At 38.3% G+C, this 25,158-nt stretch overlaps 1 protein-coding gene and 1 long non-coding RNA gene across 6 annotated transcripts in view; one reads left to right on the top strand and one right to left on the bottom strand.

Moving 5' to 3' along the window:
* Rai14 (retinoic acid induced 14) overlaps positions 1 to 25,158 on the bottom strand; it is a 150,522-nt gene that overhangs the window by 18,229 nt on the left and 107,135 nt on the right. For all 5 annotated transcript variants that reach the window (XM_087189281.1, XM_004848645.4, XM_087189280.1 and 2 more), the window contains 4 exons: positions 13,376 to 13,464; positions 5,417 to 5,481; positions 1,507 to 1,564; positions 645 to 715 (listed from right to left, as the gene is read on the bottom strand). In XM_087189281.1, coding sequence (XP_087045407.1) covers positions 645 to 715; positions 1,507 to 1,564; positions 5,417 to 5,481; positions 13,376 to 13,464 — 283 coding nt within the window. The remainder of the gene's footprint in view (positions 1 to 644; positions 716 to 1,506; positions 1,565 to 5,416; positions 5,482 to 13,375; positions 13,465 to 25,158) is intronic.
* The window catches only part of LOC106009737 (uncharacterized), a 58,680-nt gene that overhangs the window by 27,370 nt on the left and 6,152 nt on the right, over positions 1 to 25,158 (top strand). The window contains exon 2 of the long non-coding RNA XR_015442216.1: positions 1 to 25,158. This exon is cut by the window's left edge and continues 10,684 nt beyond it. This is a non-coding gene — a long non-coding RNA (uncharacterized LOC106009737).

The raw sequence follows: 25,158 nt of genomic DNA, 5'->3' as shown, positions 1-25,158 counted from the left end.
TAATTATATATGGAATTCTGGTGTGAAATTTTCTACTTGTGGTAGCATAGTGGTGCTCAAATTTGATTTTGAGTTTTGGGATTAGCAATATTTAACCTGTACTAAAATTCAGAGAGTATTAATTTATTTATAGACTGTCAAGTCACTTCATGGTATCTGCATCAGGTGCAAGTATTTACATGTCAATTCTCATGCTACTTCTGACACAACCCTGCAGCCATGTGCAATAGACATATTTATTTTCCAAATAGCCTAGTAAGGTTAAAGTAGGCTAGAAGTGGTCTTCAAGGTTGGGAAATTCTAATCAGAAGGTACCCAAGGTGATACATGGGCTACAGAAGGAAAATAATAGATTTTCTATTTAAATATCTTTTACAAATCAAGAAAGTAAACTTTATTCATATTTGTTTATGATAGAATATATATATGAATATATATATGCAAGAAGTTCATGCTATAAAATGTTTTGTTAAAGGGAACAAGGAGGAATAATACATAAAACCATTTCACAGAAAAGGATCTAGTTGTAAAGCAACAGAATTTTGCCAGATACTTAAGTCTCTAAAGTTTCAGTGACTCTCAGAGGTATCTCACAATGCTCTAGTATTAGTGTCAATTTCCACCTCTAATGACCTGGTACGTACCAAATCCTTGAGGTTTACAGGGCTCTTGTGCTCATAGAGGACCTGCACAGCTTGAAGGCAGCCCCGTGCCGCTGCAGGGAGAAAATACAAATACCGCAGCCCATCACAAAGCTACTCCCACAACCAGGACACTAAACACTTCTAGGAAGGAAAAGATCATGTTCTACCCAGTCAGCACATGTTCATTCAAACTGCACTGACAAGAAATGGTATTAGGAAGGTTAAGTAAGGGGTGTTGGAAATTACTATTTAATTTCAGTTATCCAGACTTAAACCCAATTCCTGCCAGGCAATCATTTGGTTTAGCTACAACTAGAAATTCAAGACTTTTAAAAATCCAATCTGCTGAGATTTCAATGTCAAGTGTCTCTTGAAGTTTTGTGAGAGAGTAAAACAAAACATTAATAAATAAAATCAACTGATGTTCAAACTGATTCCAAGTCAAAAAAATCTTTTTCATATATTACCTGAAATTTACAAGTGCTTATGACTATCTCTTACTTTTAAAAGGAACTGGAATAGATATAGATATATGTATATATTTCCTTAAAATATATTTTAAAATGTATTTACTCATTTGGTGCTGGGTATTTAACCCATGGCATCCTGTATGTTAAGCATATACTCTACCACTGAGCCATATTTGCAGCCTTAATTAAAATATATTAACTATGATAGTTTTTACTGGTTGTATGACAGGCAAATGATGAATTATAGGTGTACTCCTTGATAAAACTACATGTTTTATAAACTGAGTAAAATAGAGATGTCTAAGAATGAAGAAAGAAAAGAGTCCTAATAGTATGGTAAAGTTAATGGCCTGAATTTAAAAAAAAAATAAAAGAAAGAGAATGAAAATTACCTGCATAATGTAAAGCTGTTTTCCCAGAGCTGTCAATACCTTCAGCTGGGCATTTAGACTAGAAAACAAAAATAAATTTCATATATATGTATATTTCACACACATATATGTATGTATGTATATTCTATCTTGCGTAAATTCTGTTCAGTTTGTCCTTTTCCTGCAAGATACAACATGCCACATTATATAAAAAAGCCCCAAGCGCTGTGCTCCAGGGGCCTATAGTGCTTTCTGGGGAAGAAGACTCATTTCCAAATGATAGGCAAATAATAATTTCTTTGCTTTTCTGGCTGTCCATTTCTCTCCTACAGCATCATCCCATCACTACTGGATCATCGCCTCCAGCTAATAAACATGTGCAAAAATCTCTCATCTTGATCCTACCTTTCCCCCTAATTTCTCCCCTAATTCTCTGTCCCGCTTTGCTTCTCATTCACTCCTAAAGCCACTACAGGTGGGTGTCTGCCCTGAAAATTCTGTGGAAATGGCCTTAGTCAAGGTCACCAGCAAACTACAAGTTTCTGAAACAATGGAAGTCACGTCACAGACAGCCTGGGTTGCAATGACAAGAGATGAAGAAGTAACACCATAGGCCTAGGACCCAAGGACAGAGACCCAACAAGAGGACCCAAGAACTATCCAGAAAGAATAATGGTAAAACAGTTTGCAAGTTGGAATAGGTAAAAACAGGCTGCCTTAGAGTGAAATGTCTGCCCACTGGTGTTAAGAAGAATGGAGATCAAGTTACCTCTTACCAAGTTTTAGCCTAATTTTAGAACAGCACAAGGGAACTGTTTAAAGGCTTCAAAGATTCCAGCGAAAACCCAATCCATTTGCATAAGAAGATATAAAATTACATTAGAGTCTAGAATATCTGGTTCTAGCCCACAAGGACTTTGAGCTTGTCAGGTTAAATCTTCCCTAAAATCAGAGCCAGATACAAAGTCTGGCTAGCCAAGCCAGGAAGGGAATGGGGACTTAAAACACATTTTAAAACATTTTTTAAAATATCACCCCCCCCAAAAAAAAACAACGAAAAACTGAGGTGGGCCCAAGGTTGTAGATGCAGGGCAGTTGGGCAAGGGAATGCTTTTCATTTGTCCAGAGTGCTTGGTCACAGAAAAGGCAGGAAAAGAAAAGCTTTATTTTAATTGTCTTCAAGGGGAAGCTTCATAATAAAACATCACAGACACTGATCAATTTTTCTTGAATATTGCTTCAAAGACCTGTAAAGGTCAAACATTCCTGGAATTGGCAGTAGTGTGCATCATGTAATACAAGACAAGAGGCTGTGTGATCAACAGAGCAAGACAAGTTGAAGAATGTGACCACAATTCTACATTAGAATTTCAAAGCCAAATTAAAGCAAGATGCTGAGTCCTGAACAGTGCTTGTGGTGGCCGAGACAACAGCTTGACACACCAGACAGTGCTCCAAACACATAATTTATGGCTCTATGCTGTTCCCGAAAACAGCCAGCTTGCATTTTGACTGGCAACAGCTGGACATTACTGTATAGACTGCTACTGGGAGATCATTAAATATGTATCTTTATAGATTTATGGAAGTCATTACCTTAAGAGATCATTATAAACTTCCTGGCAAAGTTATCAAACCAGAGAATTGGCTTAAAATTATAAAGAAGAATAAAACCAAGCACTTAAACAGGAACCCAAAACTAAAAACTCATCAAGTTACGTGCAAAAAAGTAATGGTTGAAAACTTGCTTCTCAATAAACGTTGAAAAAAAATGTTTTTTAAAAAAGAAGAGCTGCATTCTACTCATGGTTTATAGAGTGAATACCAGGACACAGAATTTATAGAGTGAATACCAGGACATAGAATACCTGGTAAGGATTTTTCAACAGTTTAGAAAAAGATTTTGTGAAAAATTTCATTATGTAGAGGGTACAAGTCCTGGGAAAGACAAAGAGGGACTGAATAAAAAGGAAGGAAAAGACTGATTCCAGGAAGATACTCCAAATTTTGATTAGACCACCAACAGAGTGAAGAGAACAGAAAACAGTTTTTACAGCTACTCCTCAGACAGAAGACTAATATCTAGCATATATAAAGAACTAAAAAACTGGAATCCCCAAACTTAAAAGACCCAATCCAAAAATGGGCATCTGAAATGAACAGATGATACTTCTCAGGTGAAGAAGAACAAATGGCTAGTAAATACATGAAAAAATGTTCAATATCACTGGCCATGTAAGAAATGTGAATTAAAACAACACTGCGATTCCATTTCACTCCAAAAAGAATGGCCATCATCAAGAAATCAATTAAGAAATGCTGGCACGACTGAGGGGAAAAGGAACCCTATTCCAGTGATGATGGGAGTGTAATGGGTAAAACCACTATGGAAATCAGTATGAAGATTCCTCAAAAAACTAAAACTAGAGGTTCCATTTGACCCAGGTATTCCTCTTCTAGGTATCTTCCGGAAAGAATTAAAGTCACCATACATCAGTGATATATACACATCCATGTTTAGAGCAGCACAATTTATAATATTGGAAACAACCCATATGCCCAATAACAGATGAATGGATGAGGAAAATGTGGTGTTTAAATACAATGGAGTACTACTCTGCCACAAAGAGGATAAACTTGAGGCATTTTTAGGTAAATGGATGCACCTCAGACCATAATCTTAAGTGAAATAATTCAGACACACAAGTTTCAATATCACATTGTTTCTTTAATGTGAGAAACTCAAAGCATAAATAAGGAGCAAAATAGAGGACAGATATTAGGAAGTAGGAAGAACTTTTTTCAAATGGGAAGGGGAACAAGGGATGGGGAGGAGAAAGGAAGGAAGGGAAAGGGATTTAAAGAAAAAAGAACTGAAGGAGAAAATGGAAACTGAACTTTTGAAAGTGGGGAGGGAAAGAAGGGTTGGCAGGAGAGGAGAGGAAAGAGAAAAAAGAATTGAGATGTATTATGTACATGTACAAATGATGAATATGATCATTATTTTTTATTGGTACATCATGCAAACGTACTTTTAAAAACCCCAAAACAACAACAACAGCAGCAACAACAACAACAACAACAACCCAAAGTATGACATTCTCAACTTTTGGAATTTTCCAGAAGGCCTGAGATTTAAGACTAAGGGAAAGTACAAGAGTTTTCCCCTCATGTTCCACTCGGGCAGCAACTGTCTGTCTGAGGATCTGACAGAATGGGGCACAGGAATTAGAGGTATGTTGAACCTGAATTTAATACATTTTATTAAACATAAATAACCAAAATCTTGCTGTGTTTTGTGCCTGACATTTGGTCAAGAAATGAGATTTAACAATTCACCTTCCAATGTAAAAAATTTTATTTACCCACTTTTTTTATTTTAAAGCTGCATCCCATTGTTTTATTTACTTATTTATTTATTTGGTACCGGGGATAGAACTTGGGACCTTCCACCTGCGAGGCAGGCGGTGGAACCACTGAGCTAAATCCCGGGACCCCCACTTTTTGATTAATGCAAAAAACCCCACATTTACTTAAGATTTTTTGTAAATATGTGTATCTTTCATTATCATTAAATAAAGATGGAATTCAAGCAAAATAATTTTTTTTTGGTACCAGGGATCGAACTCAGGACCTTGCATTTGCAAGGTAGGCACCGGAACCACTGAGCTAAATCCCCGGCCCTTGCAAAATAATTTTGATTAGAAGCCTTTTTTTTTGGCCAGTGGAATTGCTATGGAAACAATATTTTCCCTGACTATTATTTCAGTAATAAGGCTACTTAGGAAACACAGGTTCTGGGATAGTATTAAAAGGAGTGTGAGTGTGTGTGTATGTGTGTGTAGGGGAAGTGTTTTTTTCTTTCACAGATAAGGTTACCTTTAAGTTTTAAGAATGACGCATTCATAATTTTAAGTCGTTACCACTTTACCTGAAGGAGCTTCCTGATGCACTCATGATGGCCGTTTTTGGCAGCAAGGTGTAAAGCACTGTGTCCTGAATGGATTAAAAAGCAAAAAATGGGGGGAAGGTCACACTTTTTACATCTCTTTTTAATCTCTGTCTTAAGACAACTATGAGGAAATAAATTGTTCTCCAACAAAGACAGAATTGTTCCCCTGGAAATGACTTCATATTCTTTAGTGCAACAAAAGGGAACAGAGCACCTTGTCCACCAGATAACATTCACAGGCTCCAACTGCTGTTCTCTTGGGCTTCAATTAAGCCCACTAGAGCCGTATAGTAGATAGACTCATGACATGCAGCTTAGATGTTCTGCTTTCAGCTAGCTGTCAAAGTGTGTCCCAAGTGCCCTGAGTCCACAACAGTGTAACCAGTCTGGGGCCATCCCAGACCTAGGAACTCCAAAAAGGCAGACCACAAGTCAGCAGAGAACATACCAGAGATCCCTACTTTTGACCCCTTATTTTCTTGCCCCCAAATGTACTCTAGCTGTGAATGGACATTACCTGGGGATTTTGGATTTTCAAAAATTTTCCAAGTTCTTATGTGAAAGAAGGGAAAGAGTTGTGAAGGAATGTACTGTGAGAAACTACAGTATTGATTAGACCCAAAGCAGGCTGTAAGCAGTGCAGGCTATAAAGAGTTAACACTACAATTGGCTTTTTTATAGAAGTGAGTCTGGCTAAAGCCTACATGCTGAGGTCAGAGTAACTCACACCCAAATTCCGTTCCCACAACTAAAACCTTCTTAACTAGAAGGAAATGTTCTAATTATAACCCTATATTTTGTCTATTCCGTTCCTAATTTGAGAATGCTTTGTCTTGTCCTTTACAAGGTTTCCTTACATTAATTTCCATAGAAACTGCACAATTGCCCATCCTCACATGTAGTTTCACCCTCACACGTAGCTCACCTTTATCCCAATTGATTACCAATAAAAATGAGGGGCTCGGACAGACCAGGGCCTTTGTCGGTTGCACTGGCATTGGTCATCCTGGAGCCTTGCTTTCTCTCTTAGTTTTGTTTTTCAGGATTTTTTCTGCATTGTACACTGAGTAGGAGACGAGGCTACTGCAGAGGTTTCTAGAAACATTTCAGGGGTCCTCAGTAATGTACTATTAATGTAGCATTTCTCCGAGTTCCCTTCATGCCGCCAACATAAGACTCAGCTGTTCTATGATCAGATAACTTCAGGAAATCCCAGTGTTCTGCCCAACTCCCTCATTGCCAAATGGTCCTATAGAGCTTCTCTGGGAGGCAGGCTTAGGGGCAGACTAAGGGGTAGAAGATTGCCTACACTAAGGCCTTTGCAACTGCTGTATATTTATCCTGGAATTTCTTTTCCTACAATATCATATAGCTTGCTCTTTTACCCTTTTGGATGCCACCAGAATGAGGTCTTTTGAATTAGATCTCTTCTGGCATACGCATTAAAAATTTCAATTCCTTTCCAACTGTTGCTTTTATCATGATTCTCTGCTTTATTTCTTTATTCTTCATAGCACCCAGCAGTTTGTAGAATACAAACTTGATTGAGATGCACTTTTTGTCTGTCATTCCCTGCTGTTTCCCTAGCACCTACAATCTTTCTGATACACAGTAGCCTCTCAGTTCTCATCCATGTAAATTACAGGCTGTGGTAAATTCAAATATCTGGAATGTAAGACTTGCTATAGTTTCCAGCCAAGCCAGTATAATTAGGAAAGTCATAATCATGCATTTCTCAAATTATATGACCAAGTTATCCCCAATGATATTATAAGCTAGATAATTGCTGTGTGTGGCTGTCTTGTGAATTACAAGATGTTAAGCCACCTCTCTGACCCACTAGATGTCCAGTTATGACAATCAAAATATGTCTCCAGAGATTTCCAGATGTTCTTTGGAGGCCAATTCACCTCTAATTGAGAACAATTAGCTTAGGGAAACAAATTTTTTTTTTTTTGGTACTAGGGATCGAACTCAGGACCTTGCACTTGCAAAGCAGTTGTCGGCACCACTGAGCTAAATCCCTGGCCTGTGAAACAAGTTATTTATATTGTGACCCAATTCCAAAATACCATTCTCTTTTCTGAATTAGTTGTCACTCTCTAACACTGACCAGAATTTTCTAATTGGAGGATCACATGGCTATAAAACACCATATTTAAGATGAGAGGGCCACAGGATCACAGTGAGCTACACAAAAGTATATGTAAGGTCAAAAGAACAACTCCCTTCTACTCTGAAACAGAGGTATTGAGAGATCTTAAGTGTATACTTGAGCAAGAGGTTAGTCGAGGTGGCATACCAGGCAGAAATCTTTCTACCCCTTTCTAAAAAGATAAAAATAAATAAGGTTAAGGAATGAGGGAAAAGAGATCTTTGAAAGTAGGAACACAAGGATCTCTCCCTCTTACTCCTTTTATTACATGAGATTCCTCCCATCCAGGATGAATAAAGCATAATAGTCAGAGATTAGTTACATTATACATTAAATAGACTCTTGTGGGGTACCTTGGCCTCTCCAACCATCATTTATACCACTGTTTCTACAGAAAAGTACATTCTGAATTTTAAGTAAATGAACTTTTGGAATACATCCTGATTGTAAGAATGGAGCCTGTTTATGTTGTGCATGCAATGTATTAACTTTTGTCTATGCTGTGAACAAAAGCTGTTCTATACAAAGATGTTCAGTGCTCATCTGAAAAAGGCACAGTTCTCCAGGGATAATGTGGTAGGGACATTTAAAGAAAATGTCATAAGTAAACAGCAGGCTTTCATTTCACCTCTAGTGTTCTGGTCATACCCGGAAGTTAGTCCTGCATATCTAGAGAAGCAAAAGTTTTTTTATTTCCTGGCTCTGATATGTTTTTTTCTAACTAGCAACATAAAAGTGTTTTTTCACTTAAAATAATGTCAAAACTCAAATGACAAATCATTACCTGCATACTATTACACTTCGGATGCAGGGCCTTGTTAACATGAAACAAAATTGTCTTTCCAAATGCAAATTTTCCCGGACAGAATACATTAGTGACAGAATCCTGCTGTAAGAGGCAATGTGTTAGTCTAACTCTTATGCAGTTGTGGATCTGTCTAAGATACCAGAAAGAAATTTCCTTACAGACAAATAAAAAGGGCAAATCTTTGCCTGCAAATAAAAAGACCAATGCTATTTATAAATCAAGAGCCCTGGCCCATTACAGAAAGTTTAAGAATACTATTTTTATAAGAGACTGAGCCTGCTTTGGTGCTGCACACCTGTATTCTCACCCTCTGGGAGGCTGAGGCAGGAGGAATGCAATTTTGAGCCTAGCCTGGGGAACTTAGCAGGACCTTGTCTCAAAAAATAAAAATGGGCTGAGGATGTAGCGCAGTGTAAAGACCTTGTTTTCAATCCTCAGTAGAAAACACGCACACACACACACACACACACACACACACACACACACACACACGAAAAAAAAGAAACAGACTCTGAGCAGGAAGATTTAGCAACCCAAGCCACAAAAATCTTCCCCTAAACTACATCAGTGGTAATTTATTCAATTCTTAAAACTGCTGGAGAAAACAGGTAAAAACAATACAGGAATGATTGATGGGACTGAGACCATATTTCTCAAGTGAGATGTAAATTTTTAAGGCAGAAAAAGTCATAGGATACTTAGATGTGGTTAAAAAAAAAAGGCCAAAGTTCAAGAAAATATAGCATTGGATCATAATACAGAAACATGTAGAAATAAGGACAATTAAATAATATTCAACTAGACAAGATATAAAATATTTTCTTAAAAATTAGAGTTTCAGAATGCAGAACATAGTTAAACAATAAATTATAAATTTAGTTCTGGGAGAAGGGATCAAAAACGATCAAGATATGATATATATGTGATACAGACATATCTCTATAGTTGTCACTCAAGATATTGTATCTTGATCATATATACAAATTCCCCAAAACAAATGTAATTATTCCAATCACAAACATAAAGCAATAAAAAATACACCTTGTTCCTATTTGCAATTTAAAATATATTTAGACAGTGGAAAGGTTCACATTTACATCAAATTTTTATCACTGAAGCACAAGTCCATTTACCCTGCTATATATTGGAGAGAAAAGACTTATTTATAATAATTATTCTTAATTCTATAGTTTTGAACTTATTCCTTAGTCTCTATTTATTTGTAAAGCACAATATAGGTTTACATAATGTTTTACGAGAATCAAATGATGTTCTTGCATGTGTGCAGCATGTGGGACATTCTCCTGACCCTGTGTGAGCCTCCCCACACAGGTGGATCCACAGCAAGTCAGGTACCATAAATCATACCACCTATTTTGTTTTTTCTTAATTCCAAATTAAAATACATCTATTAGGTTGACTTACAGCTAAATTTTTAATGACTCATCCTATAAAGTATCTGAGTTTTAAGATGAATATTATCTTTATTCTTCACACAGTGTCAAATTTGAGTGGAATTAGGGGTATAACAGAATGCAAGGCCACCCAGAAGTCAGAAAAGCTAAACCAGGAACTGGAAATGGTAGAGAACAAGTTTTCTCTCCTCTTGGACTCTTCCTCTGTGTTTCAAACCTCAGCTTCTTACTCTCTGAAGACTTTCCTAACAAGAGTTGTTTTATTAAGAAAGCCAAGTATGCAAAGGGATTAGAGACAATTTAAAATATCTCAGTGTGATAGAAACTGCAAATCATCCTTCAATCCGTTTCTGCTGCCTCCTACAGTAAAACATTTGATTTAACTAAACAAATTGTTGCCCAGAATTTTCCTGCTTTGTTTAAGCTAGATGTGGCCACGGTCCATGCTGTGTCCAGTGAGATCTGAGTGGAAATATGTTTGTGCCACATGGGCCACACAATCCTTCCCCTCTCTGCTGCCAGGGACCCCTGGGGAGCCATCCAGGCCATGGGAACCACAGAAACACCCTACATGGTGCAGCAACAATGGATCTGGGTCACCATGGTATGGAGCAGAGACACCACACCAGTCTGGATCTTTTAATTGGGAGAAATAAAATTTTAATGTCTAAGTCATTCTTATTTTGGGTTCTGCCACAGTATCAAATGTATATACTTATTAATAAAGGAAGTCTGCAGAGACATATGGATAATACATGAAGATTCTTTGGTCTTCTTCAGTCTTTCAGTAATGCTTCTATGTAATTCCATTTTCTACTCCACAGTGCTAAGTTCAGGTGTCAAAAACAAAGAAAAATAAATTTAAAAAAAAGCTAGGCATCAACTTTGCTGCTTGCCCAGGAGAAATGCTTTCTGAAAAATGGACAAAATTCGCAATTCTTACATTAGTGAAGAACTAGAACAAGCAACAAAGGTTATCAAAGGAATTATATGGTTTAGTTCAGAGATGGTCCAGGAATTGGCCTACCAAATTGCTATGTGTTCATGGTGGCAAACAGGCAAACCAAGGAATAGGAACTCCTCCCCCTAAAAAAACTCCTAAAGTGATGATTTTTATTCCCAATTCTTACATTAGTGAAGAACTAGAACAAGCAACAAAGGGTATCAAAGGAATTATATGGTTTAGTTCAGGGATGGTCCAGGAACTGGCCTACCAAATTGCTATGTGTTCATGGTGGCAAACAGGCAAACTAAGGAACAGGAACTCCTCCCCCTAAAAAAACCCATAAAGTGATGATTTTTTGTGAGTCTTTGGGTTTGCTATTTCTTACTTTAAAAAATGAGAGAATAGGGCCAGGGATTTAGCTCAGTGGTTCCACCATCTGCCTCGCAAGCGCAAGGACCCGAATTCGATCCCCAGTACCAAAAAAAAAAAAATTGAGAGAATATGTTGTGATGACTGTCAAGCTTTGTATGGGTGTGCGCACATGTATGTATGTGTATAAGATCTGAAACTGATCTTTCAGTAGCCCAGTGAAAGAGAGTAAAGGCCATCTGGCTGCCAGCAATAATCATGACAATTTAATAGTAAAACACAGTGAGCCCTTCTGTGTGCCTCGCACTGCCTATGTGCCCACAATGCCCACCTCACTGAAGCCTCCAAAGCTATCTAATGCAACTGTTGCTGTTATACTGTAACTGGTCCCATGGCCTTATCTTCTGATAGTGTTTTGCTCATAAAATTAACTGTAAGGCACCCATAAAAATTCTCAGAATTCTAAGCATTTCATGTGGAATGATAATTTCAAAAAAAGATAATAAAAACCCTTTGTGTCTAATTCCTTAAATACAGTCAATAGCTTAGAAGTAGAAAACTAGACCAATTTGATGATTGTGTAGACTTGTGGACAAAAAGGATAAAAACAGTCAGTATCATATATATTGAAAGGAGTCCCAGCCCTGAAAAAAATCTCTACAGGTAGTATGATTTATGGTAAAAAAAAAAAAAAAACAACAACTTTTGTGCTATTTCTAACTAGGTTTTGAGATTGAAGATAGAATTTCTGTAGTAATGTGTCAATAATTGAGGTAAATTAATTGAAAATCTCTAAGCTGTCAAAGCTAACCCTTTTCCCATAAAATCATTTTTGACTAAAGATGATCATGAAGGCACAGTGATTAACATCCTCTTCCTTCGCTTGTATCCACATATGCTTTCTTAAGAGGGAGAGTTAAGGAGTGGGCATTATAGCCAACACGAAATACATGAGCATAGGCAATTAAAGCCATCTCAATTTATCTTTTTTTTTTTTGTAGCAGAAAGAGTATAATAGTTCTTCTAGATAACACACAGTCATTCCATGCACTTTTTTTTTGTTTTTGTTTTTTGGTACCAGGGATTGAACTTGGGTCCTTGTGCTTGGGGGTCAGGCAGCGGAACTACTGAGCTAAATCCCCGGCTCCCATGCACTTTTTTTTCCATGCACCTTTTTCTTTCGTTTCTGTGTTTTCTTTGCAGATTTTTAAGAATTTATCACAAGAAGTTAGTGCCTTGTTTAGAGTGAAGTGCTAGCCTCCTTGCCTAAAATGGAAGAAAACAGGGAAAGGGACTGGAAAAAGCTGAGACTTCCTCAATCCATGGAACATTTCAACAATGTCCTGGAGCCACAAAGTGCTTCGAAGAACCCATTTCAATCAACTTCTTCTGACCAGCATTGAGAAGCCTACATGATGGGTCTGAGGGTTTCTTGGGGTTCCTTCTTGGAGGACCAGGCCATCCCAGTCTTCAAGGAAGTGGGCACTGAGCTGATACATCCAGGCCTTGTGGCTAGCACCATACTAGGCTCTCAGAAACCCAGTTAAGGCTCTGCTGGTGAATACAAATTGTACCCACATGATATGCTATGGTTACATAAAACTATGCTTCTTTTAATGGGAGAAGTTTTAATGGGAGAAATGATATTGGTGATTTGCATGTAGTATAGTATGGTAAAGGCTGAGGATCCTGGGAAGCTGGTCAGATGAAGATCATGGCTTTTGTCCACAGTGCTCATTTCAGCTATTTGATGAAATGTGTTACTAAAATTCACCCCATTTATTATCTTACATTGTGATTCATAAAAACAAAAACTAGAAAATAGTGCTTGGTTCATACATATAATCTTAGGAAATAATATCAAAAATGAGGGTAAGAAGCAGACAGTCTCTAGTGACTAATAACATAGAAGAAAAAAATGCATATGAAGATACAGACAAATGATGAAACCATGTCTAGCATGAAGAGTTCCAAAACTTATGAAACTGATCACCTAGATTGTGCATTTGATTTTATCTATTGAAAGTATATATATGAATATAGATATGTAGATAGATATGAATGTATTTATATATGTATAAATATTATATTTGTTACATGGCTTATGGCAGCCTAGCTCTTGAAAGTGATTCTGGTTTTCTTCTTTTGGCTTATCTGTAGCTCTAACTTTTCCACAATGAATATGTATCACCTCCATCATGATACTCTCCTGCTGGTTGACTTAAGAGATTGAAAAAACACATACCAGTAGTGTCTTGGACAGTCACATCCACACCATGTGTAAACATGACCCGGAGACATTCCACATGTCCTTTCGCAGCAGCAAGATGAAAACTAGAAAGAAGAGGGAAACACATCTCAGATTTTCATCTCCAACAAAGCCTTCTGGCTCTTCACTTTCTCTCACTTGAGCTCCACAACCACCCACTGAATAGGCATTATCAGCCTCATTTTTTAAACAATGTATTTAAAAATTTTTTATTGTAGTTGTTGAGACAGGGTTTCACTATGTTGCTCTGGGTAGTCTTCACTTGGGCCTTGTAGGCACAAGTGATCTTCCTGCCTCAGGCTCCTGAGTAGCTGGGACTATACCCAGTGTCACCTCATTCTAAAGATGAGAAAACAGAGGGATCAATATGGTCTGATAATTTGTTCTCTGACACTGTTTTTCTTTTTTTTTTTTCCTTTTTTGGTGCTGAGGACTGAATCTGGGGCCTTGTGCATACAAACATATGCTCTTCCATTGAAGTATCCCACCCCAATCCTTCACTGACATCTCTTATTAAATGATGAAACAGGAATTTGACCTCAGGTTTTTCAAACCAAAGATTGGGCTTAAAAAAATTAAGACTGCCCCACATATTTGTCTCTCTGTACAACAACAGTTGAGCCTCAACTAGACTAAATTTCTAAATGATAAGTCTACCAACTTTTTCTTATTGTCTAGTGCTTTCACCAAAACCATTGTTTCTAAGTAATACACTCTAAAAAGAAACTTGTCTAAGTCACACAGAAGTCAAAGTTCTGGACAATATCAATGCCAAATGTGCTATTGGATTAGAGTTAAATAAGTTGTGTGTAATATTTGTTAATGCATGTTGAGCATCTTATATACTCTTAAATGTAATTTCTTTTCATTACCATAAAAACCTTTGGGGGAGGTTGCAGGAGTCCCACTATGTAGCTCAGGCTGGCTTTGAACTTTTTATGTAGCCAAGGGTGGGTGGCCTTGGACTCATGATCCTCCTGCTTCAACCTCCTAAGTGCTGAGATTACCATCACAGCCTTTAAAGCTGAGTCCTATTACTGTCTCCTTTAGACAACATGAATCTACACTCAGGTGCAAACATGATCAGACAAAGTTCACAATTAGGATGCAGAACTCAATGATGCTTGGAAGTTCAAAGCATGCTCAAAATCTTTAGACTGGTCATTAAGAAAAGAGATAACACTCCAATACCACACCAAGCATCCCAGCAAATCGAACGGTGAAGAACATTCTGCAGGCAGAAAGAAATAAAGCACAATTCCACCAGGCAGTCAGGCTCAAAGGCTGAGATGGCCATACACACTGGGACAGTGTCCACTGTAGAGGCCTTTCCTCCTTTTGGTCTCCTTCCTCTACAGAGAGGTTAACATGCTTTCCAATTCTCCTGCTGCCATTCTGTTTTAAGGGCTTTTCCTCAGGATATGTTCTATGCAGCACTTCAGTGTCTATACCTCTGAAATAATGTCCAAGCAATGTTTTCTGGCATGGTAGGATCTGTCACCAGAGCTCAGAGTCATACCCAACTGGCAAACCTCAGAGCCAATATTCAAACCAAGTTGGTCTGACTCCAGATCTTATACTTCATTGCTAGACTGAGTAAAGAGGACAGATATCAAATGTGGATATTTCACATCTTGTTGCAAATCAGCCATAACATAATCTGTGTGCGTGTGTGTGTTGGGGAAATCAGTCCAACCTCTCTGTACCTAATTTCCTCCATTGTAAAGTGGAAGGACTGAAGTCAAATTATTTCTAACGTTTTCTATTGCTCTGACATTCTATTTCATCAACCCACCTGCCTCTGAGTCTGTTTCTATATTTGTGAAACAACCTATGTATAATGCCTCTTTACACCAATATTTACTTGTAGATGATCACATTTTAGCAAAATTTTGATTATATGGAGTGACTGGGAATATGGTGACTTGTTTAAATGAAATTCCTGATTAAATACAGCTTAACCAGAAGAACTCCCTTAAAAGGCAATAAAATAGTACATTTGTTTTTAGCATTATGTGGGGGCTTAATTTTATAAATTTACCTTTAAATGGTAAATCCTTTATTTTAACTAATCTTGGTAGGTTTCCAAAAGTTCCCCAGGCTTAGTAACTGCATATGTGACATAATTAATTGCTCTTGAGGATGTAGAGTCACCATAAAGAGCCTCAATTATTCAGTTCTACTTTCAGGGACACTAAGAGCTATGCCCCTGTGGACATATCTGACAATGAGCATTACTATAGGCTATTGCTGTGTGTTGGCAAATACAGTCTGAAGAACATGACAGGAGAATCCCTGGAAGACCCGGCAATGGCAGGGATTCAAGATCATTACTTGAAGTTACTGACCTTCCATCATTATAAGCCAGGAGAAGTAAAATGTTAGGATGCTGGGTTCAATTTCTAATTCCACAAGAGAAACTTCTCAGACATGATTTGTAAAGGACAGCCCCTTCAACCTAAATTAACACCTTTGATGGCTGTAACACATTTTACTCTTGGTTCCAGTTAAGTCAAGGTTTTACTGAATATGCTTTAATAAAGTCTATGTGTGATTTTGCTTTGCTCTACCTTGCCCATTAGAAAATTTAGACCAGAAATGACATTCTCCTCTATTTCAGGCGCTCTCCAACTATTCTCCTGCAGAATGCTTATATCCTGTTTTTTTGTGTGTTTTTTTTTTAACAGAAAAGCAGCCTTTTCCTCATCCATAATTCCCCCCTCCATTTTACCAAAAGCATCAGCAATTACTGTTCTTAAAAAAATACAAATATAAATTAGAAACAGCTCATCATAGGGCCAGATATGCATGCTTATAATCTTACACTGACTGTACCCATATAATAATAATCATTATATTTTTCTCTAGTAAAGTCATTCTTAGTTCATGTGAAACAATTAAACATATTATTATTTCAAGGTGTTTCTCCAAGAACTCTAATTTGCAGGTGATTGTTGTGCTATGGGAGCAAAGTCAAAAAGCACAACAGGAGTCTGTTCTTAGCGGGTGAGTCACCAGCACTGTGCCTTTGCTTTGCCCCTCTAGATCTGTAGGTCTGTGGTCTAGAAGGCAATCCTCCAATGGATTGAATCTTATGGACTGCCATGTACTTTGGCTTTTAGGACCAATGGGAGGTGCTTATAAGAGACAAGAAGATATGAGGCAAGAGTTTCAGGCATCACCCCTTTCACACCCTCACCTCCATTCCTCACCTTGCCAGCCTCTGTCTTCATCTATGAAAGCCACATCTATGAAGTCACAGCTGTACCTCTCCAAAAGCTACTGCTGTATCTCTCAGAGTTGTAGTAACTATTCTCCCTTCTTGCTCTTTCAGGAAGAGGGCAAAATGCATATCCACTATTGCCAACTCAGGGCTTCCTTCTCAAACCTGCTGGTTCCTTTTAATCTAGCAACACACTTGTAAACAGTTCCTTTCTTAAACTCTCATCAATTGCCATCTTTGAAGGTGCTACTTGTTTCCCAGAAAGCCCTCCATCACACCAGGGTCGGGTATTTTGTGTGTGATCATCCACAGGGTGAACCATTATGCTCTGATGGGTATTATTTGATTAGATATTTGCAAAGGCAAATTCAAGCTCTAAAAAATGTTCTTACTGCCACTCCCACATATAATTGGGTTATTAAGATCTTTAGCATTTGGCTGAAGTGCTTTTTGGAAGCACTTTATATGGAAGAATATGCCATATAATTACATGGAATATTGTAAGTGATTTCAAAAAAAGTTTTCCAATGCGGTCTTAGGCCAAAGTAAGGACCAATTTAAAGGAGTCAAGTTTACATTTCTCTAAAAATAAGCAACCCATTAAATAACAATCAGTACACAATCTAGAATAATTTTCTACTGTAAACTCAGTTTTGAGAGAGTATATCCACAAGGCACAGGAGTGCACATATACCCAACCCATGTGGATACACAAACAACTACAACAAAAACAAAATTAAAAAGCAAACAAACAAACCCCACACATATCTTACCAGCTCAACAGTCCCAGTCATTTGTAAAACAAAATCAAGACTCTCTGAAAATTAAAATATCATCTCCTTAACCCCCCGACATTGTGCTGAAATTTCATTTGGTCTACTTGATGCAGACTCTAATGTGCTTACTTAATTTCATCATTTCTTATTAAAGTATTGGCTACCCTGTAGTCTAAAACTGGGTAAGAATCTGTGAGCATATCTTATGCTTAATCATCTTATCCTTATGGTAAAGGTAAGAATACCTTACCCTTATGCTCAAGGGTTCTTCAGTAATGAATTAGAAGTTTAAAAAAGCATTCATTAAACTTTCCTATTTATTATACATAAACTATATACTATATGTACACACATTACATATATACCAATCTAGTCTACTATTAAAAATATGCAGACTAGATTTATTTAAAAAAATAAAATAAGAATAAATAACTATCAAAACATAGTTACTTTTTGGGGGGAGGGGGCAAGTTCTTGCTATGTCAGGCTGGCCTTGAACTCACTCTGTAGCCTAAGCTGGCCTTACACTTGCAGTGATCCTCCTACCTTGGTCTCCTGAGTGCTGGGATTACAGGCATGCACCACCAAGGAGACATAGTTACTTTGATATCTATTGACTAATCTGATTAACCCCTTGAAATAATATATAATTGTCATAGAATCTGTCAGAAAAATCACTTCTTAACTTAAAACAGAATATGTCTGTAACTTGAGTTTGCTAAATCAGTTGCCACACAGAAGAAAACCAAAATGGTCAGTGTTCTGGAATAGCTTTGTCTTGCTTTTATGAAAGGTGTGCAAATGCAGAAAACTAAGGCACAAATCAGTGAATAAAGTAACTTTGTCAGAAATTACTTTATAATCTATCCCTTTTATATTATGATAGCCCTTACATATTCAGTCTAACTATCTTACACTTAGATATGCAACTGCCAGCAAAAAGAGCTGGGACAATTTGTTTACTTCCCTCAGAGAGAAAGCACTAGAAGAGGGACCCTGCTTTCTCTCATTCCTCAGCCTAGAAGAAACTATTATCAGGAGTAAGGTGACTACCACTGTACAGAAGGGCGAAGTGTGAAAATTACGCTGCTTATTTTGTGTGTGTGCGTCTACTTTGGGAATCTAGTCATCTTAACATTTTAACATCAGGAGATGTAGTCTTTATTATATTGACTCCGTGGATTGAAAAATTAAACATTCCAATATGATAGCTTTATTAAAGCCTAGAAGAGGACAAAAACAGTAAGATGAGAAAGTATAACAAGAAGTGTGATATTAGGTGATACATACAAGGTTAAAGGGTTCAGACTAGGTTTCAGTGTGTGTTTTGCCACTTATTAACGCAGTCTTGGGTAAGAGTTCTATGTTTCTCCAGTTGTACATCTGTAAAATGCACTGTGAGGAATAAATGAATTGTGTATGAAACCACTTAGTAAACAGTGAAGCATGTAGTAGACAACACACATATACACACATACACCACATGCCACCAACTATCGTAGCCTCACTCACACAAGACAAAGCAGAGTCTGTGCTTAACAAAAGGAATTATTTCAACATTCAAGGAGGACAAGTCAGCATAAATTAAATCAGAACTGCTACTGTTTAAAAAACGAAGGGGGTGGGGTGAGATAAAAGCTATATGCATTTCCAGTGAATGGAAACTAGCACAAAGTTGTAGTTGTAAACAGTCACAGATTAATCCCCCCCACACCCCCGCCCCAAGCAAGACCAGCCTTGTCTAAGGCTCACACTTGAGCTGCTCACATTTTGGCACCTTTCTTGGAAGTGATAATCCCTAGAGCAGGGGCTGGCAGCACCAAGTCATTAACATTAGGCCTCTGAATGTGAACCAGAAGCACAGCCAACTTTTAGTAATGTCAAATGGAAAGCTGATTTTCACTGGGTAGAAAAACACAACTTGTCAGTGACAGGACCTGGATTTGTAGATGACAGTAAGTAATTCTTAAGCAGTGATTGATAACTATTGGCATCCTTAGAGGTGACCATCCAGGGGACTAACGTCCAGGGGCCAGACATTTGTGGGGTTAGAGAAGGCTTAGGGACAGATGGTAGCCCAGACCAGCACCTAATTAAGAGTATGGTTGGTGTCATCTAATGGCCTAAGTACTGGGTAACTGGCTAGAAGAATCCACTTCTAATGAGAGTTTGCAGGTTGAGATGAGAAGGTTGGGTGTGGAGCATGGCAGTAGGTGGATTAAACCCTAAATGCACACTCCCTTAACATTCTTAATAATGTTAGTTGGGTATTGGAACTAACTTGAGTCTGGGATAGTTGTGATACTTCTGCTGCTACTATAACTAAATACATGCTGTCACATTATTATATTAATGCATTTATCTATCAAATTTTGTTCTGAGCCCTGAGAAATAGTGATAAATAAAACAAAGTCCCTTTTTTATGGAGCTGAGTTTTTAGTAGGAACACAAAAGATAAACCAAAAGTTTCAACTGAGGGAGATTTTGTGTACATACATACGTACACACACATAGAGGAACACTGAAAACATATGAAGACATTTTTTATTATTGACCAGAGGACGAGGAAAGAAAAGGGATTCTATGTTCTACTGTCATCTAATATGTAAAGACCAGAGACACTGCCAGACTTCCTACAAAATGCATGGGACGGCTTCCCACAACAAAGAGTTATCTATCCAGTCCGAAACATCACTAGTGCTCAGGCTGTGAAACTGTGATAAACCATTAAAAGCAATGGATAATACTGCAGTATAATTCGATTAAAACAAATTAAAGACTGCAGAAAACAAAATGAGTATATTTTCACCTTTTTACTGAGATAAAATTCAACATTATAAAATGTGCGATTTGGTTTTTAGCATATTCACAAAGTTGTGCAACTAACCCCATTATATAACTCCAGAATATTTTCGTTGTCCTAAAAAAATTCTCTTATTCATTACCATTCACTCCCGTTTCTCTGTTTCCCTGGAAATCACTAATCTACTTTCTGTCTCTATGATTAGAGATTAACTGTATTAGCCTATTCTGAACATGCCCTAAAGATGGGATCATACAACCACATGTGGTTTCCTGTGTCTGGTTTCTTTCATTTAGCATGTTTTCAAGGTTCATTCATGTTGTAGTATTAGTACTTCATTCCTTCCTTAATAATATTCTATTTTAGGGTATACCACATTTTGCTTATCTACTCATCACTTAATGCACATCTGGATTGTTTCTCCTTTGTGCTATTATTATTGCTAAAGCACATATGTAAGCATTTGTGTGGTCCTATGTTTTCAATTCTAGTACATATATACCTAGAAGTGTAATTGCTGAGTCATATGCTGTATTTAACTTTCTGAGGAACTTCTAAGCTGTTTTCTAAAGCTACTGTGGCATTTTATGTCTCTATCAACAATATAGCAGAGTTCCAATTTCTCCACATCCTAGCTAAGACTTGTCATCATCTGGCAAATTCTAATTTAAGAGATGAGAATTTTAATTGCAACCTAAAATGTCCGGAGGTAAAACATTTAAGTCTTTCTAAACAAGCTCTTTGAAGTAGTTAGTTCAATTAATTATTAGCTGAGAATTCCCCTTAAAGGAATGATAAAATAGTGAATGAAAAACAAATTAGGGACATCATTTGTCTTTGTGTTTGTGTGAGCTTTTACTTCTAATTTACAAATGTAGCCCTTCCTTTTCACAACAAGAAATGTGATTCAAAGTATTTATAACATTATACTTTATGAGAGATTTTGTTTCCTTGTTTTCTCTCTTCATTTAGACACATCAAGAATTTGGTGGTGGCAGAGGGCTATAAAGACCCTTTATCCACTTCTCTAACCCAGGCCCAGTAAGAAAGACACTGGTCATTGCCCGGGGACACCCACAATGGCTCTCCCAATTCTGACATAGCTGAAGCTATGGCATTTCAATAGCATAAGTGGCCACTCTAAGAGCGGTCCTTAGACCAAGAGCTTGTTAAAATGAAGGCTCTCAGGACTCACCCCAGAACTACTGAATTAGAAGCTGCACATACAAGATCCCCAGCTGACTCTGTGTGCACAATGAAGTGTGACAGGCATTGCTCTAAATGTAGGACAAGTTAAAATCCCTACACCATCATTTTTGCCAAGGCACCAATGCTTCAACATTCTTTGAACATAACCCCTTTCGCCTTAAAAACAATTTCGTAGATATGTTCCACAAACAAGGAATCCCCTCTGGGTCATGTTTCATTTTAAGAGGGGATGTTTAGCTTTGTTTATAAGATTCAGCTGGGGCCCTTCAAGAGCGACTGCATCCAAAAGGCACAAATAAGCAGCCTGAAGATTTACATAAACCCACTTTGATTCTATGACGCTTATTGATATTTGGAATGTCACTACTTTTGTCACTTGGAAAAATCCCAGGGTTTCAGTATTTTGTTTCTATCTTGCACCTTCCCTCCCTCTCTGATCCCCCCAAGAGAAAGTCAGCTCACTGATGTCCTCCACGTCCAATAGCAGTGGAGTGGCAGTCTGAGCACAGGACCCTGGAAGCGGCAGAGGAGCAGGGCTGACAGATGAGAGGCTGGAGGCTGGGTGGGAGGCCTGGGCACCACATCCATGGCTCCTTTGTTGCTGCATGACACTCACTGAGGCAACTTAACCTCAGTTCCTCACTTCTAAACCTCGGTTAAGAAAATTAAATGACAAAAACATCAAAACAACAGCAGCTAATCTACTGAAACACTACATAATAGGAGTCATATCCTCAGGGCAGATTTATGGGGGGTTAGAATAAACTATTAGGTGCCTGTTTTTTGTTTTTTGGTTTTTTTTGGTACTGGGGCTAGAACTCAGGACCTTGCACTTGCCAGGCAGATGTGGTGCCATTGAGCTAAATCCTCAGCCCTATCAGGTTTCTGTTTTACAGGGGAGGAAACTGAGGCAAAATCCCAGGACAAACAAGTAGCAGAGCTGGGACTGAGATGTAGGCACTGACCCGCCAGAGCTGGCCCTTTACCACTGTGTGGAGAAATGGCACTGTTTCTTTGCTCTGCAAACCATGAAATTCTCTAGATTATAACTTACTAGTTGTGCCACTCTTTCAAAAACGAAGTTTAAAAACTGGAAGTATTTGGCAAAAAAGCAAACATGGCTTCTCACTGGGGCAAAAGTAAGACTGCCAGGGCTCTCAAATGAATGGGAACATAATCCCAGAGCTGAAGCAAACAGCCAGCAATAGAGGTTTCATTTGCTGCAACAACACTTGTCAAGTTGTGCAAACCTTCCTGAAATAAATGCCTTGGGGTAAAGCTGGGACATTTCTCAAGGCTCTTCACCAGAAGGGGACTTGACTGCTGCTATTCAAAAGCCTAGGAATTATGGTCTGGAAAATTCTTTCTATTTTCCAGAGTGATAACAACTCTTCTGATTACTGATTACTGTACTAGCTAAAGCTTATACCGGAAAGAAATACGAATTCTCAAGGCTAAGTGTAGAAGACTGATTTTTCAGGCATATTCATTCACAGAAAATGTCTCTCAAACCAAACTCCCTTCTTACCTCCTTCACCACCTGGGCTGCTGATATCCACAAAGCTGGATCATGATCAGCTCTTCAACACCTCCTGCTGTCTCTGCAATCCCAAGCCAAGGAGACAACTAAGGCCACACATAGATGACCATTCACCAGACTCTGCCAGTGCCTCCACACCCCAGAATCTCAGAGTGTTCAAAGGTTTTTGAAGGGTAACTGGTCCAACATTGTCATTTCACAGAGATACTGAGGAAATATGGAAAAAGTCAGGACTTGAACCTACTGCTCTAATTCTGAGAGTAGTTTCTCCCTAACATATGCAAATCTCCCTTCTTTCATTTTTAAAACCCTTTTGTTTCCAGGAAAGGAGACACTAAGGTCAACAAGAGATTCACAAATAGTCAATGACACAAAACAGTTTTCTCACAGTCCCTTGTGAGCTCCAGTTCTACAACAGAAGCCTCCTGTCCCAACCACCTGAAGTCACTTTTATTTTTATCATACTCCTTTTAGAAGATGTCTTTCTGGAGAGAAAAAATAATAACTACATTAAAAAAAATTAAAAACAAGAATATTTTGTATTTACAATTGGGATTTAATCAAAGTCCCTGCCACAGTCTACAGAGCTCTATGTCCTGACTCCCTTCTTGGCCTCTCTCTCTCACCGTTCCTGTTCACTTGCTCCAGTTCACTGACTACTAGAAAGTTCTTGAGGCCATCGAAAACCCTTCTACCTCAGGGCCTTTCCTTGCTCCTCCTTCCACCCCAGATCTATTCCTCCAGAAGGGTGTGTGGCTAGTACCCCACTTCATTCAGAGATCTGCCCAGAGAGCCCCTCCCTCCACAGGCTCAGGCAAAGTAGCTCCTGCCCTCTTCCACTGCCATAAGTGTGCACAATCATTACACTAAAGAGCCACCTGCTTGTTGCCTGTCTGCCCCATTAGACTGTGTAGCCCATGATGCTGAGACATTGACTTCAACTTTCTTATCACAGAGGCGTGATTTTTTTCAGGTAATAGAAATCTTTAGTGTTGACTTTGCCTTTTTATTTTTTGAGGTACTGGGGATCGAACTCAGGACCTTGCACTTGCAAAGCAGGCCAGGTGCCACTGAGCTAAATCCCCGGCCCTGCCTTTTTTATTATAAAGATTTTAAGTTTCTCCAGGTCAAGGAACACCCATAAAATGGCATAACTGTACATTTTTCTCAGGTTGTAACATATGTTCCTGAGAGAGAAACTGTGTCCTTTAGGCTGAGCTCAATTTTGCTTGCTGGAGGAATTGTACAATGGATTCTGCAGCACAGCCTGGAACCTGCAGTATCAGCGTCATCTGAGAACCTGCTAGTAATGCAAGTTCTTGGATTCCTACTCAGATTCCAGGGCTGGAGCCCAGCAAGCCTCCATATGATTCTGATGCACATTCCATTTTTAGAGTCACTGATATAGCAAAAGGAACCATGAAATAAAAATCAGTAGCCCTTGGTCTAAGCTCTACCATCCCTCCAGCATCTTATATTAAAAGCTTTACCATGGACAACTACAAGGAAGTAGACAGAGTAGATATTGAAGACTGAAAAGCTAAGAAGAGGGAATTCTTACAATATTACAGTCTTCCAGGAAAGTCATTCAAATTCACTGGTCTCATTCACTCATCTATCTGGTCTATATGCTCACAAAAGCCTTTTTCACCTCAAGTCTATGATTCCAATCCATCCTACCATTTGTTTTATGGCACATATTTGTTAAAACATCTAAATTCTACCCCACTGATCTGAAATGAGAGTGGGCCCATACCAAACATTTCACTAGGACAATCCTATCAATAAGATTAAAATGTCTAGTTTCCCATTTCAAATTATAACCTGAAGGTAGGGAAAGCAGTCCTATCTAATAGATTCTAGTTACCAGCCTCCCAAACTAAACTCCACTCTGCCAGTGGTTATTAGCCCCACTGCCCCAGAGTAGGACCCTCCAGCAGACAAGTGCCACTGCCCACTGACTTTCAGCAATTTCCAACGCAGCTACAAGAGCAACCCTGCCCACTTCTTTCAACAGGAACCAGCAGCATGGTTTGAGAAAGGGAAACATGTTGCCTTTCCCTGCTAAACAGGTATAGTACATTGTGACGGGTATAAAAAATGAAGGTTATAAAAAGAGAATTATTGTCCTTTCAGTGCCCAGGATATTCGAATTAACAGTCTTAGCAGTACTTCTGGATATACGTACACTCTTATGGGGACAGGATG

The sequence above is a fragment of the Heterocephalus glaber genome, unplaced genomic scaffold (assembly GCF_053883595.1).
Source record: "Heterocephalus glaber isolate CG9 unplaced genomic scaffold, H.glaber_assembly_v1.0 deba00001538, whole genome shotgun sequence".
Lineage (NCBI taxonomy): Eukaryota > Metazoa > Chordata > Mammalia > Rodentia > Bathyergidae > Heterocephalus > Heterocephalus glaber.
Note: the sequence above shows the minus strand (reverse complement) of the source record. Positions and strands in the feature narration are given on the sequence as shown.